The following is a 16,861-nucleotide window of genomic DNA, read 5'->3' as shown; positions in this document are numbered from 1 at the left end:
AGCATTTCTGCTGTCCTTGGCACAAAAATAAGGTAACCTGCTATTACAGGTTGAGAGACGCTGAGTTCCCCACCGTTTCATGTTGTAAAGAGACTGGAGACAGTCATAAGAGAAATTTTATTCTCATATTTGATGGAATTGACAAAAATAGTTTTGGGATAAGTCGTTACTATTGTTTTTTATGTTTAATGAAACATGAAAGGCAGACCATTGTACAGATAGATAAATGCTGACTTTTTCTGTAATTAAAAAAATATTATTGGAATGTAATTAAGCTCATCTTCTATAGGCTGTTGGGGTTTTATAGTCTTGAGCTGAGCCTTGAAGAATAGGAAGGATTTCAAGAGAGGGTGATTACTGTCCTCCCTTGCCAGGCAAAAAGGCCAGCAAGAACAAAAATTGAAAAGTATGGAAGAACAGGACAGGTCTGAGAAGGAATATATACATGCATACCTGACTATGTCCCTGTTCTCTGTCCACTTTCTTTCATCTGTTTTCCTCCTCCCTCTTTGTATCCTCCCTCTCCTCTTTCCTAACTCTTCCCCCTTCTCTTCCTTTTCCTCCTTTCCACTTTTCTCCTCCTCTCCCCCCCCCCACCTCCCCCCGACCAAGGACAATAACAACAGGTTACACAGACAGCTGGATCTGAGTCTTTTGAATGAGATAAGATAACATGTAAAGCACTTTGTAACTTTAAAGCACTGAATGTTCAGTTAATATTGTTCAACCCTGTCCTTTAAAATCTGAGAATAAACTGCAGTCTCTGGATTCATAAGATCATCAATTTCTAGATGGAAGGGACCCCAGAGGCCATCTAGTGATTAGATTCTAGTCCAACCATCTCATTCTACAAATGAGGAAAATGAGACCCTGAGGTAGATGACTTGTCCAAAGTCACACAGGTGGTGTGCTGCCATAGGTGGGATTTGAATTCAAGTCCTTTAACTCCAACCCTACTGTTCTTTCCATCATACACATTCCCTCCCACAACATCAGAGAAAAGGAAGGACACCAGTACATCCTAGTCCCAGAGAGGAAGCTCATCCTCATTTTCCCCAAAGATTGTCCCTTAATTGTCAAAAAATGAGTTTTAAAGAGAAAGATGACAGGCATATGTTTCTGGAACCCTTAGGAAAAGAGAAAAACACTAATAGCATCCTAATACTGGCAAACAACCTACTTTCTTGTTTTGGGGTTTGACTGCTCCTTCAGTCTAAGATCTAAATCAATGAAGTGAAAGTCTGCTTTAATGCCTAGAACTGATTTATCTAGAAAATGAGGGTTGGATGCCCAAGGCTTTGGCTACCAGAGGTAAGGAGAATGTGGTTAGCGCAAGTAAGGGTGGAAATCTTTGTAAACTGCATAGTAATATAAAGATGGGAGTTGCTGGTCTGTTTTCCTGGATTTCAAAGTGCAAAGGATATGAGGGAAGGGAGTGAGTAGTGAAGAACTCAGCGATAAACTAGATGACCGCTGTGGGGCAGAAGTTCTTTAATTCAGAGGGAAAAAATCTTTGACACAGCAAAAGTCAAGAACAGATCATCACTGAGCTTTGACTCTTCATTACGCTCAGCATGGAACCCTCAAGTATTGAGTAGAGAAAAGGCTATAGGAAAAAAGAAAAGTGGGGAGAGAGACCAACAGAGCAGACAGAAAGGGGGGGGGGATAGTGCATTTCTAATAGGGAAGTAGAAACTTGAATTGATATGGGGTGAGAAAAATAGGGGAACTGACTACCAAAAAAGATTTCAAAGAAATTTTAAATTCAGGATTCCAGGTAAAATAACCAAAGACAGCTTTTTTTAAAACCTCAAAATGCTATTCGTAAAATAACAAAATATATTTTAAAAAATAAGAGTGTAAGTTAAAGACTCAATTTCAAAATGCAGAATTTTCATTTTTGTTTTTGCCAGTTTGTTCAGATGGTATATTTGAATCCCTTTTTTTTTAAATCTGGCAGGAACCTTAAAGATAATTTTGTCCAACTTTCTCATCTTACAGAAGAAGAAACAGACCCATAGCGACATGATTTTCCCCAAGATCACACAACTTCTGAAATCAGGACAAAATTTGAGCTTTTCCAATCTTTACTTCTACTGACCATACAGTAGCCATTAAGAAACCTTACTTTTAAGAATACTCTTGGGAGGGGAGGGAGGAAGAGAATATGGAACTCAACTGTTGTTTAAATGAATGTTAAAAATTATTTGTTTACATGTAATTGAGGAAAAAATAAAATTAAATGTAAAAAATAATTATCTGCTAAAGCTGAAATAGTTATGCATATAAGTTTGGTAGTTTAAACACACATATATACATATATATATAAAACATATGCATGACATGAGATTTGTAAGGGGTGGGTATATTTTTATTTACACTTAAGTAGTTCATGAGCACATGGGACTTTTAAGATAAGAAGTTGCATTTACATAATGTTTTAGTGTATCTAAGGTCTTCCACATTCACTATCTTATTCAACTCTTTCCCAACCCAGGTTAGGTAATAAAAGTATTATTATTTTCTTTGCACTTGTGGAAACTGAGAGTCAGGAAACTTTCCCAAGGTCACACAACTAGCTAAGTGACTGAGCCTGAATTCAAACCTAGGTCGCCTGATTCCAAACAGAGTTCCATTCACTCCATTGGACCCTGTACTTCTTTACCTAGAGATGATCTAAACACCTCAGTGGAACCAGTACAGGTATTATCATTTTAATAAAATTAAATTGAGAACAGCATGCCCCAAGCTCCATCCAAGTCACAACTTAGCAGCCTCAGACTGATTTTAACAGTTAGAAAGAAATTCAAGAGTTTGAACAATCAACTCTTTTTTCTCTTTGGAACTCTTTATTACTCCTGCCTTGAGCAGGGGAAATTGTAGCAAGGAGAAGTGTTGTCCATTTTATTCAATAATCTGGACTCTGGGAGAAGTAGCTGAAAGTATTTTTTCATCAATGGGGAATAAATTTTCGTTGAAATTAATTTGCTTGGAAAGCACCTTCCCCCTTCTTTTAACAGGTTGAAAAGAGGAAGGGGTGACTTTTTCTATGTGTTGACTGGTTTTACTAAAAAAAAAATTGTCTTTCCCCCTCCCCCTATTTTCTTGGATTTATGTGCTAGGAGATGGTTGGGAAGAGGTGGAATGAAGAACATAGTTTGAAATGTGGGTACTATAGGAGTAGGATATGGGAATTTTTAAATGCAATTGCATGGATGCTAAAATTACTCTCCAAATCACTGCTAAGAATAAAAGTTTTTAAAATTAATTCAGTCTTGGAATTTAGAGCTTATCAAGTTAGCATTTTGATTAGCTAAACTGAATTCCCTCAAAATATTATTTCTGTCTCTGTCATTGCCACCGACCATTTTTACTTCTAATTCTCCTCCCTAAAATCAATCTCTTGTTTCAATGGAAAATTAGTCCATTTTTTTGCACACTTTAACCTCAATGGTTGATTCTTAAGTTTTGATTATTGTTATAGAGGACTTCAAGATTCAAATAAAAATTAAATAAATGTTATCCTCGTAATTCTAGCAACAATTCCTTCACCAACTTTTTGCATTTTTACTTTAGTCGTCCCCTCCCCCACTCCATACCAGTTTTTGCTAATGACACTTGTCCTTGAACCTCTCCTATACATTCCTAAAATTTTTAGTGAGGACATTTCTCCTGATGGAAAATAGCATGTTTTTTTTTAATCAAGGTTAAGTTTAATGACTCTGGAACAAACGAATTCAAAAGAAGTTAATTCGACAAGCATTTATTAAGCACCTAGTACATACTAGGTGCTGGGGATATAAAGAAAAGTTAAAGTTTGAAAGTCCCTGCTCTGAAGGAGCTCATAGTCTGGTAGAGTAGACACAACATGCAAACAATTATGTACAAATAATATGTAAGCACAGGACTAATTCGAGAGAATCAACAGAAGGAAGCTAATGAATTAAGAGAGATCTGGAAAGGCTTCTTATAGAAGGTGAGATTTTAGGAGGGATTTGTTTGAAAGTCAGGGAAGGCAAGAGATGAAATGAGCAAGAAAAGAATTATAGGCATGGGAGGGAACTGATAAAGATGCCTGCAGTAAAGAGTAAGAGTGTTCAGTGTGCAGGACAGCAAGGAAGCTAGCATCACTGAATCACAGAGCGTGTGGAAGGAAGGAAGGAAGGTGTAAGAAGGCTGGAAAGATAGGAAGGGTAAGTTATGAAGAGCTTTAAAAGATGAACAGAGAATTTCATATTTTATTCTGGAGGTAATAGGGAGCCACTGGAGTTGACTGAATAGAGAAGTGACTGGTCAGACTTGTGCTTCAGGAAAATCACTTTGAAAAAAGAGTGGAATGGAATGAGGAGAGACTTTGAGACCAGGAAACCAACCAACAGACAATAGCAAAGATCCTGGCATGAGGCAATAGGGGCCCACACGGTGTGATGACAGCTTCTGAGAAAAAGGGAGCATATTCAAGAGACGTTGTCAAAGTAAAATCTACAGTACTTGGCAATATATTGGATATGGAGAGGTGAGAGAGTGAGGAACTAGGTGTGAGCCCGGGTGACTGGGAATATGGTAGTGCTAGCTATAGTATCAGGGAAGCTTGAAAGGGGAAAGAAAATGATTTCAGTTTTGAATATGTTGTGTTTAAAATGTCTATGAGAGATACAAATCAATTTAATCAAAAATATTTATTCAATTCAGACATGGAGATGTTACTGAAAAAGTAACATGCAAAGAGTAATTTCAGTTTTTGGATGGGGTGTGAAATCATTTAATGATCTCACACAATCACAAAAGTTATGTTTAACCTTTGATTTTACATTAACTTATAATTGTAACTCAGTATTTTTCTTTTCTACTGGTACCTAACAGTTCCCACCCAGTCTTCTGAATTTACAACCACAGTTCATTCTGTGAATGATAAAATGTAAATTCTCTGTAAATGAGGTCCCTATTCCAACTACATTTAAAACTAAACAAAATGCAATAATATAACTATGTTTAGGATTGGCAGCTCTATAACTTTCCTTACCTTCAAAATGACGTAAGGCTAAAAGTAAATACTGTATTTCCTGACTATGTAAGCATAGAAAAAAATGTGTGGACTCAGGCTACATGAAGGATTGAGGGAATGAGTTGGGAAGGAATGACTTCTTGCTTTGCTTATTATATGCCTCTTTGACACTAGGAATTAAGCTTTTAATTTTTTTTCTCCGGAAGAGGATGGGGCATGATCTTCACAAGCATGCCTTTATAATTTTAGGAAAGGTAGTGAAATACCCTATGAAGGAGGTTCTTAACAGTTTCTGTTTTTTATTTGTTGTTGTTTGTTTGTTTGTTTGTTTTTTGTTAGACCCCTTTGGCAGTTTGGTGAGACCTATGGATCCCTTCTCAGAATATTTCTAAATGCAAAAAAGAAAACATGCCAGATTATAAAGGAAACCAATTATATTGAAATATATCAAAATACTTAAAAATCGATTCATAGACCCCAGAGTGAGAATCCCTGAGGATTTAGGCCAGTGAAGTGAAAACTTTTTAAGATTTCCTATGATGCTAACTCTTCTAAATGTCTACAGGTAGCCGTACTCGTAAGAAATTTGCATGAAATGTGTCAAGTTCATCTTTTTCTTACAAACCCATCCCTCCCCCTTTATTCTTTTCTGCTCCCTCTCTTCTACCTTTTCCCAACATTTAAATCAAATTTGAGGTGCCTCCAATTATATAGAAACGTCAAGAACACAGAATGGTAGAATTCAGGAGTCAGTTTTGCAAGACCCTTCCCAAAAAAGACTTGCTTTTTCCAATCCCAGATCACTCTTCTCCATTATTGTCCCTATCTTAACAGCACAGAAATCCTTAGTTCAACTCTAGTACTGTGCCTCCCATGGTTTTTTGTTGCTATTTCAAGAAACAGAATGTTAAAAACTAAATGAAATTTTATAGATCAACACATTTTTAAAAAGCTTGGACTAAAAGGTTCAAGTTTCTATGATGTAACTTTTTTTTCAAATAGGGAACTAGGAAAATTAAAGAATGCTTGGCTAATGTTAACTGGGATCAATAAAATTATTTCTAGTAATTAAAAAAATGTTACGGTTTAAATTAGCCGAATGTACTTAGTTCCAGAAAACAGCAGGAGGATCGTGTTTTCAGACACTAAGAGAACACAGAATTGCTTGGATTTTCACTTTGATGAATAAACAAAAAACTTGTCAACTGTAAAAGGTCTTAACTCAGCTCCTGATACATAATAGGGGCTTAATAAATGTCTGTTGACTTCTTGATAATGCAGTTATTAAATTTCAATATAAAAAGCTACTTTTAATGCATTTAAAATTGAATCTATAACACTCAAAATATAACTCACTTCACTAAGGATGAAACCCTTCTCTCACCTTTAAAAAGTTTTGTTTTGGGGCTGAAGGTGGAAACAAACCCAGTACCACCTATGCATATTTTACTAGGGCAAGAGTTATTCAATATGGAAAGTATCTCTCCACAAAAGGAGCAGACCATGAGATGAATTTTTCAGTCATGGCATCTCAAACTGACATGGAGGAAATTACAATCTGATTTGATGATATGCCCCAGATTTTACAGATCCTTACTGAAGTCAGCATATATTATATATATATATGTACTCATTCTTAATAAATGTCACTTTAACCACACAAAATCCTTCAATTCTGTTTAAATTAGCAATATGATTAACAAATTTCAGGGAACCCAAACACTGGAAAAGTTCAAACTTTATTAAGTATTCATATAAAAAAATGCCCCCCCAATTCACTAAACATGAACTTTCATAATGTGGTTGGTATTTTGGGCCACATTACACAGAAAAGGTAAAGTCCAACTTACAAATGGCAATTTTGACAATAACAATTAGGGAGAAGACTAAGAGCAAATCCCTGACAGAATGAACCCACAAACCCCACATTCTCTTTAGGAAATTGCTAAGATTAGAGTCAAATAAATTACCATAAATTAGGTGCCAAGACAACTCTCAATTTAAAAAACACACAGAAACAAGGGGGGCAGGGGGAGGGAAAGGATTTCCTTAGCTCCTGCAGGAAGTGTGTAACACTGTAACACTGTTTATGCTGCTGGCCTACAGGCTGGAGGAGAGTGGTAGATGTGTCACCCATCTGGATAGTTGCAGTAATATACTGCAGAACTGGCATCAGACACGACAGAGGAAATGGCCCCGTGACTATCAGGTAGAGAGAGGCCAGATTCATGTCCCTGGTAGTTTAGCCCCAACTCTGGTTTGCACACAAAATGCAGATATTGTTCAAATTCTGTGCGGTCCACATCTGCAAGGAGCTCAGCAGGTTGGCTGGTGTCCAGGCCATCCCTGCAGGACAGGGCCTCTGGAGGAGGAGAGGGCTGACTAGATCCTGGCTGATGCTGCATCTGGAAACCACGGACACTGCCCCCAGCCTGGGGGGAGCCCATGGGACCATAGTACATATGTAGAGGGTTGGAGGGGCCCATCAGACCCTGCAACGAGTGGGCCAAGGGTTCCTGCGTGTGTCTGTGGTGCACAGGACCCGGATGAGAGTCAGGATGCACAGAGTACTCAGAGGCTACAGGATAGCTGTAGGGTCCTGGCTGGCAGTCCCCTTGGAGAGAGGAGGTGAAGAAAGCTGCATCTGGCTCCATGCCATCCATGGGAGAAGCCTCAGGGGTAGGCAGGTTGTAGCTGTCAAACTGAGGGGCAGGACCCAGGCTCTGGCACTCCCGGTAGTGTCCCATCTGAGGAGGTAGCACTCCCTGGCCCGGGTGGTAGGCCTGCTCATGGAACGGCAGTCCCAGGCCGTCCACACACACTCTGCCCTCTGGTCCCAGCCCAGAGCCCGGCTGCTCAGGGAGACTGTGGAGGAAGCCACTCTCTGCCCGTTTCAGCCTCTTCACCTGCTTCCTCCTCCGAGGCCGGTATTTGTAATTGGGGTGGTCCTGCATGTGCTGCACGCGCAGCCTCTCGGCCTCCTCCACGAACGGCCTCTTCTCAGCCAGAGATAACGCCTTCCAGGACTTCCCTGAAAGGACAAGGGGAAGAGGAAGGGGGAACAGACTTGGTCATTCTCCACCGGCTGGCAGTGCCCACTCTTTTCTGCCCTTACAATGAACACTTACTAGAAATGGCAGAAGAGGGAATGGCGGCATCTTGGAACTACCTCTGATTAAGGGAAACTCTTCTGGCAAGGGGGCACTAACCTTATTCTAAAAATACTACTAAATTTCCAATCTCTGAGAACCTCCTTAATCCACTCTCTTGCACCCTTCCCAAATACTCTTTTGCCTTTCTGTTAGGAACTCCAATACTTTTTTTCCCTTTTCCTCATCTAATTCTCCTATCTGGCTGCCTGCGGGTGCCTAGAATTGGGCGTTTCTCCTTCCAGTCCAGGAGAATGGGCAAAAACTCTAGCCAGATTAGCCCCGAAGGTAGCCTCCCGCGAAAAAGTCCTATAACCAGGGTAGCAGAGACTAGGGGGACAAAAAGGGGGGGCAAGACCGGGAAGATCAGTTTAGAGTGGGTAGGCGAAAAGTGCGGGGGCGATGTAGGGGTGGAGAATGCATGGGAAAAGCAAAGCAAGGAAGAAGCATAGTCTTGCAAAACACAGAATTTTGTTTTCTGGGCTTTAAGATCCCCACTTGGGAAGTGAGGTCACCATAACCGAAGCATGCAGTAGAGAGCCCACGGCTCCCCTCCTGACCCCTGCTGCTCCCCTGGAATGCCAACTCACCCAGCATCTTGCTCAGCTCTGCATTGTGCAGGTCCGGGTTCTGCTGTGCCAGCCTCTTGCGCTCATCCTTGGCCCACACCATGAACGCGTTCATGGGCCGCCGGATGCGGGACTCCCCTTTGCCACGGCATGCAGCCCCCGCAGCTGCAGCAGTCGCGCTGCTCCCGCTCCCTGTACCCGCACTGGACTCGCTCTTGACCTTCATCTCCCCCAGGGGGCTCAAAGACTCTGCCCAAGGGCAGGGGCCCATCCCGGCCATCATCATGGGCAGCGCGCACCTGGCCTGGTTCTGGTCGTCACTGGCGTACCCCGCATCCGGACTGCTCATGGCTCTCCTGCCCAGACCTCACGCCCTGCACCCCGCCCCGCCCCCACGCCCTCAGCCGGGACCCGATGGTTCCCCCAGTGGAGGGTCGAGGGTGGGAGGAGAGCGCAGTGACCCGGGGGAATCGATTGGTCTAAGTGGATTGTTCTGATTCCCTGCCTCGAATCCCGTGTCCAAATCACTAGAGGAACAAGCGCCCCCAACCGACAAGTACCCACTGCGAGCGCTCTCACTGCGGCAGCTCCCCTTTCTATACCCACGCGACCAATAGGGCTCCAGGGGCGGGGCCGCTCCCACGAGGTGTCAGACGCCCCTCCCCGGTCTAGGCCCTGGGCCACCTCCCGGGCCGAGAACTAGCGCTGCAGCTGCTTAGGCTCTACCTGAGCAGGTGTGAACTGGAAGAAACCAGACTTCCAGGCACCGGAAAATCGGGACCTCAGATTTCGTAGTTGTCGGATTGATTGCACAAGCTGTAATATTTTCAAAGGTTCCTACTTGGAAACCTTTTTTTTTTTTTTAATGCCAGCACTCTTGGACCAAACCTTCTCAGTTCTTCTTTAGTGAAAATACAGAAGCACTTGTATTTTCCTTTTAAGTAAAGTACAAAATGATCTATTTGACCGACTTCAAGATGTCTTCATTCCCGCGGGGGGAATAGCTTAGGTCTCTCAGAGGGGCTTAGTCAGAAGTCAATGACGTCTCTGATTTAAAAAAAAAAATCAAAATAAAAGTCCTTCCTCCCACTTAAGTTTTTGCTGTTTCCCTACGACGTTTTCCTCGTTGATTCATGTCATTTTACTAAAGAATAAAACATAATTAATATTTTGTAGACTTCAACCTTTCTCTTCCAATTGAATTGGATGCACATTTATTTAGTACCTAGGATATTCAGAATCAGGAGGGAGGAAACGCACAAAGTTTGCATAAGATTGTTAAAGAACTGTATGCCCTTTTGACAGAAGAAAAAGAAAACGTTTGTGTCCTGAAAAGTGTTTTGTCAAGCTATTTCTCCCGCGTTGCCAATAAACAAGGCAAACCTTACCTTTAGAAGCTGAAATGTGAGTCAGACGTGAATTTTATGGGCCAAAACTTGAATATTTTCAAATTTTACTCCCAGCTGCTATTAAATCCATTGCTTATCTGGAAATGTCCAGGTGTAAACAGGAGATCAGAGAGCCTTATTTGGGTAAGGACAGCTTTGTTTGGACTACAGTTATTACAAACTAACTTTAGCACTCACGGTGGCTTTCAGTAGTCACACTTGCAGCCAACGTCTGCTACCCTTTGTTTTTTTGGCGGTATTTAAATATGAATGCCTTTGTTAAAGTAAATGGCTTAACGGAAAAAAAAAAAAAGAGCCAGGATACCGAGGCCTGAAATTTCAGATTGGAAAAAAATACATTTCTTATTCTATCTTCAGGAACTACTCCTGAATACTGATAAGCCAACGTGTGTTTTCATACTGTGTCTAAACTCAGTTTGAATTAAAAATCCGGTGAGTCTATCTCACAAACCCCAACCTTTTCCTTCAGTTGCTCAGACAACTTTAATACTAATCTCAAGAAAAGTGGGTTTTTCTTGCTTGCTTGTGAAAAGCCATCTGAAAATGAAAAAAAGCACTGAATGCTGTTCAGCCCAAAAGCTGAAGTCATCCCGTTCTTTGTGATGTTACAATTCAAGAGAGGACCATTTCAGAAACTCACTGTTCTCAAATGTCTACCGCATTTCAAAATACCGTGGAGAGGGCTTTTGCTCCAGTAGTGTCAACTCTGTTCGATAAAGAACATGCTTCTTTAGAGATTCGAGTCCTAGAAGGAATAATTCTCTCACTCAATTTCCCATTGCGTGGATAACAGTAGCGAAGATGTCACTTCAGAGCATTAATTCTCACTTGAATTATTCCCCAGAAGCCTTCTCTCCACACTTCCTCTCCCCAATTCAGGATGAGAGTTCAGATCTGATTTTAGAAGTTCTAAGCGACAGAAAAAGAGAACCAGCAAAGAGTTTAATATGTGGGTTCTTAAACTGGGATACCGGAATTTTTTTATTTCGATAACTATTTCAGTATAATTTGTTTCTTTTGTAATCCTTTGCATTCCATTTTATGCATTTAAAAGCATTTTCTGAAGGGATCCAAAGGTTTCAGCAGATTGCCAAAGGGGAACGTAATACTAAAAAGGTTAAGACACCCAACTTGGAAAGTAGAGGCATTAGCTTAAAGAATTGCAGAAGTATTATTTCAACCAGGTGAATTAGAAAAGAGATGGTCTCCTAAACAAATTTCACAATGGTGCTTTTGTTGCTTGGTTTTGTAATGAAATTTTAAATTTTCTTCCAAGTTAACTGAGAAACAAATCCTAAAAACATTCTCAGGACTATACAGATAGTATAGAAAAGGCAGGGCATCCAAAATTTACTAGGACCACTAGCTTCTAACTATAGCTTTTAGAAACATCAGTTCTAAAGTAATATGCTGATTGTTTAGGTTGGAGAAATTTAGACATACCATTGCTTCTAATTTAAGGAGGTGATTGGTAATCTGGGTAATGATAGTTAACTTTGGGAAAATCTCCCTAGGAGAGACAGGTGAACTCAAGAGAATTATCCATATTACACATATGGGAAAAGGGAAATCATCCTGCATTCAAGAAAGGAGTAATACATTTAGTTAGCTCCCTTAATAATCTCTTTTGGTGACCCTTTAAAAAAAAACTAGGCATCAAAAGTAAATGTTCCCGAGGTGAGAGAAGAGCTTCTTATATCCATTGACTTACATTTGGAAATTTTCTTCACTCTGGTGCTCTACTTCAACCAACAAGCCTAGAAACAAAAAAAAAAACCGACTAGAAAGGAAATTTTTAAAGAGAGCCAGAGCAAGCTTGACAAGCAGCAAAACCTATTAGAATCTTGCAACTAGCCTCCCAATACAAAATCTTTGCCCCAATTAACTCAGTGAGAAATCAAATGGAATTACTGTACCAAAGCTTTATCGGGATCTTCAGCTTTCACCTCCTTCCTATAACACTGTCATCCTTCCAGAGGCCAGCACTGATTTAATTAAATCTTTGGGAAGGAATTCCCGGTGCCTGTTTAGACCTGGCGCACAAAACCTGCTCTCTTTGGCATTAATTCTTTTCTGATAACTGTACCGCAGTTTCTTTTGGACCTTATCAAACCCTGTCGTTTGTTGCGAGGAACCATTTCTATTTCAGTCCCATTGCTAACCGTAGTGTTGGAAGTGGTCAAGTGTTATCACAGCCAGCCACAAATGCCACATGAAAAGCCGCAAACATCCGGAGGGCTTCCTGAAAACCCGCTTTTCTCAACACTGAAGGATTTTTTGTTTTGTTTTGTTTCTCTGGTGAGGAAGGGAGTTTCATAAGTACGGACAGTGTACACCATACCCAAATAAAAGCGGACATTTTCCATTTGCACCCTCCGCCTCGTCACGGGTTGCTTTGCGCGTCGCTCAGTTAAGTCCCTAGAGTCCCTAGAAGACGCTACTGCTGGAGGAGCATATGCCGTCCGCAGCAGAGTGTGGGAAATAACTAGTTTGTAAGACAAGGAGGTGTGGAGGTATAACCTCAACAAATAGCCCTTGTTAACGATCAGTGTTGCTGAGAGGAAAGACCTGTGCACACCTGACCCGGCTAAATATCGAGGAACTTCTTGCAGAAATGTCAAACAGAGGTTTAAAAAAAATTATCGAGACAAACCCAACACGAATTTACCCTTCCCCAAGGACTGAAAAAAAAAAAAAGAGCACGGCGAACCCTGGGTGCGTTTTGTGTTTTTTGCAGCCGTACTTTTGGGGGTACAGCGAAGCAGCTCGGTCCCTCTAACCAACACAGAGGGAGCAGGGTTGGCTCAAGATTAGTAGGAGAGGCTGCGTAGAAGCCTCACAATAAAAAGCCCAGGCGCGGGAATAAACAATAGCCCTCTTGGAAAAGTAAAACAATAAGTTCTTTGCGTTTATAAATTGTGGAATTTTTTTTTTTCTCAGCAAAGCCCGATCAATCTCTTGGGGACAGGAGAAGGAGAGCGCTTACTGAGCTCGGGTGCTCTTTTTGGCTGTTCCAAGCCTTGGTAATGGTCTCCCTCCACCTTCCAGGTAGGAGCCAGTAGCACCTACGTGCAGCCCAGGGCAGGGCAATATTGAGCTGCAAGGTTGTGGTGGCGCCTAGGTGTCAGCCCCCTTTCGCCCCGCCTCTCCCTGCTCTGGGCCCCTCCTTCACTAACCACCCCACTCTCCCCTCACACGCACACTCCCAAGTGCAAGACCCAACCCTCCGCAGACTAAAGCGTAGTGGAGACTGGGGGCATCGAGTGGGAGAAGAGGGGTTAGGCAAGGAGCAGAGGGGAGAGGGGGGAACGGAAAACTCCTCAGAAAGAGACATCCTTTATTGCGAATAGTATGGCATCCTCGGGATCTCTGACTCTCGAATTATCCACCCCATCCCCTGTACCCAGGTTTTCTACCAGTTTTTCACTTAAGCTTCCGAGTACCTAGAGGCCTCAAAGGCTTTTCCCTTCTCTTCCTTTTGCTCGATTCCCTGTTTTGTCCTCCCCATTTTTCTCTCTGCCAACCGTTGTTTGGCCCGAAGTTGCAGAGGGAGACTACAGGTCTGCATCTGTTCTCCCCCTTGGCTCTGTTGGGAGCTTGTACTAGCGAAGCAGGAAATGCGTTATTCCCGCCAGCTTCCCCCCTCAGAAACTTTTCAGCTTTGGGACTGATTCTGACCATCACAGTGCCACACTCAACAGACATACATACCAAGTGGTTCCTGGAATGCTATTTGGTCTTCGCTCCCTTGGAGGGGGGGAACAGGGGATGTTGAGAAAGGTGGAGTGGGAGTGGAGAGTGTGCCTTTCTGTGATGCATACACCATCTACCTTCCCCTGTTGCTTCCAACTGTGGGCTCCAGCAGTTTGGCCTTACATTTCTCTGCCAGGTAGTTGCAGGCACTCGCTCTGCTCGGAGTCCCTGTGGTTGGAGGTAGAAGAGGCAACAATAGGGAAGTTAAGGCTCAGAAATGCCAAGGCAACGTCCATGACCACGTTATGTTTTAACATTATGAATGTAGGCAGTCCCAAGAAAACACTCGCAATTAGAAGTTCCGAACTTTCCTAAGATCAAATATAAAGGGGGCGAGATGACGTCGGGGGCGGGGTGGGGGGAGAGGGGGAAGGCTCTAAGTGGTAGGGAGGTAGGAAGGGAGCAGGTAGGGAGGACTTGATCGCAGTCAAGCTGACCTGGGTTTGAATCCTGTCTTACACAACTAGTTGGGTGAGACTCGGATTTAACTTGTCTGAGCTTCGGCTCTCTCTGTAAAATGTATGGATTCCAACCCTGAGGTATATTCCAGTTCTCAATCTATATTACTATTCTCTTATTCTTTTTAAGCAATATTTTATGCAAATAAATTTCAGTAATTAAATTAAAATCCTGGGTGGTTTATCAGAATTTTTTTGTTAACAAAAGAGCTATAAAGACAAATTTTTAATTGTTCTTAAAATAAGAAAAGTTAAAATCCATAAAAGTATATATATATGGACTCCCCCCACCCCCCAAGACAAAAGGAATTACCTTAATCATTAAAGTTGCCTTAAGAATCTTTTAAAGATCTCCTTTATAGTTTTTAGGGACAGTATGGTTTTTAATGGAAAGAGTGTGGTAAAAAAAAAAAAAACCCAATAGATTCAGAGTCATAGATTGAGGTTGCAGGCCCTAGTTCAGTGCTTCCTAAAGCCTGTTGTGTGGGCATGTAGAGTTACCTCTACGATTCACAGTTTGTTTAAAATGGGGATAACCACCTGTTCCCGTGTCAAAGGGTTGTTGAGAGGAAAATATCACATAAACCTCAAAGTATTATAAAAATATCATCTACTATCATCAGTGAGCCTTGAGGTGGGCAAACTGATTAGATGACCCTTTCAATGCCCTTCTTATACCATCCAAGAGTCTCAATTTTTTTTTCCATTCTAAGTTTTCTTTGAAGAAAAATAGATGGTAAATGCTATCAACCTCATTTTGCAAAGTTGGGAAATTGAGGCTCAGAGTAATTCTATGATTTTCTTAATTATTTTTCAACAAACAAGCATTAATTTTATCCCTCCTCCCAAAATAAACATGAAATCCTTACAATAAATATGCAAATTCAGAAACATTTCCACATTGTCCATTACCAAAAATTCATGTACCACCCTACATATTTAGTCCATCTGTCAAGACATGGGTAGCATTCTATATCAACAGTCTACTGGAATGATAGTTGGTCGTTGAATTGATTAAAATTAAATCTTTCAAAGTTTGTTTTCTACAATGTCGTTATTGTATAAATTGTTCTGATTCATCTTACTTTGTTCAGCATGAGCTCATGCAAACCTTCCCAGGTTTTTCTGAAACAGTCCCTTTCATCATTTCTTACTGTACAATAATATTCTATTACATTTATACACCATACCTTTTTCAGCCATTCCCCAACTGATGGACACACTTTTAATTTCTACTTCTGTGATGCTACAGAAAAGAGATCCTATAAATATTTATGTACTTCTTGGTCTATCTCTTTCTTTGATATCCTCAAGGTATAGACCTAGTAGTATTATTTATGGATAAAAGGATATGCACAATTTAGTAACTTTGGGGACATAATTCCAAATACCTTTCCAAAATGGCTAGACCAATTCACAGTTCCCCTTACAGTAATGTGTCTGTTTCCCTATAGCCTCTCTAATATTTTTCTTTTCTTTTTTCTTTTTTATCTTTGTTGACCTGGTGATTGTGAGATGGGAACTTAGAGTTGCTTTCATTTGCATTTTTCTAATTATCAGTGATTTGGAATATTCTTCACATGGCTATTAACAGCTTGGATTTCTTCCTTTGAGAATTACTTCTTTACATTCTTTAACTGCTTGGCAATTGAGGAATGGCTCTTATTCTTATAAATTTGGATCGATTGCTTATTATCTTGGAAACGAGACCTTTATTGGAGAAATTAGCCAGAAAGATTCTTTTTGGCCAACTATTTCCCTTCAAATCTTAGTTCCATTAATTTCATTTGTGCAAAACTTTTTGATTTTGTGAAATGAAAGTTATCCATTTAATTTTCTGTGATCTGCTTTATAAATCTCTTGTTTGGTCGTGTACTCTTTGCTATCCACAGATCCTAAAAGCAATTTCTTCTTTGCTCCTCTAATTTATTTTTGACGTGACTTTTAATATCCAGATTATATGTCCATTTGGAGTTTAACTGCATATATGTGAGATGTTGTGCTAAACCCAATTTCTGCCATACTACTTTCTAATTTTCCCAGAACATCTTGTTAAATTATGAGTTTTTCCTAGTAGCTGGAGTCTTTGGAATCATCAAACACTAGGCTACTGGTTTCGTTTGCTTCTATATGTTGTGTACCTAATCTGTTCTGCTGACCAACCTTTGTTTTTTACAAAATTATTTTTGATGATTACTGCTTTGTAGTATATTTTGAGATCTCTTACTGCTCAGCCTCCTTCTATCTCATTTTTTTTCATTATTTCCATTGAGATTCTTGACATTTTGTTCCTCCAGATCAATTTTGTTATTATTTTTTCTGTCTCTATAAAATAATCCTTTGGTAATTTAGTTGGTATATCATAGAGTTGATGTATCATGGCATAAATCATGGAACTCTCACCTGTGGCTCCAAGAATTTACAGCATATGCAGTACCCTCACCCTGGTAAAATGGTCTCAGCAGATAGGCTAACCAGGTTAAGCATAACTGAGGTTTGAGGCCCTGTGAGTTAGGGG

General features: G+C 40.8%; 1 protein-coding gene across 1 annotated transcript; it reads right to left on the bottom strand.

Moving 5' to 3' along the window:
* Positions 1-6,779: 6,779 nt before the first annotated feature.
* On the bottom strand, positions 6,780-9,072 carry LOC118833458 (transcription factor SOX-17-like). Its single transcript, XM_036740814.1, has 2 exons — positions 8,745-9,072; positions 6,780-8,036 (listed from the first exon to the last, which is right to left on the bottom strand). Exons 1-2 carry the CDS (start codon positions 9,070-9,072, stop codon positions 7,135-7,137), a joined length of 1,230 nt encoding a protein of 409 aa, XP_036596709.1. The 3' UTR covers positions 6,780-7,134.
* Between the last annotated feature and the right edge of the window lie 7,789 nt (positions 9,073-16,861).

Source organism: Trichosurus vulpecula, chromosome 1 (assembly GCF_011100635.1).
Source record: "Trichosurus vulpecula isolate mTriVul1 chromosome 1, mTriVul1.pri, whole genome shotgun sequence".
Classification (NCBI taxonomy): Eukaryota; Metazoa; Chordata; class Mammalia; order Diprotodontia; family Phalangeridae; genus Trichosurus; species Trichosurus vulpecula.
This window is presented reverse-complemented; position numbering and strand designations above follow the sequence as displayed.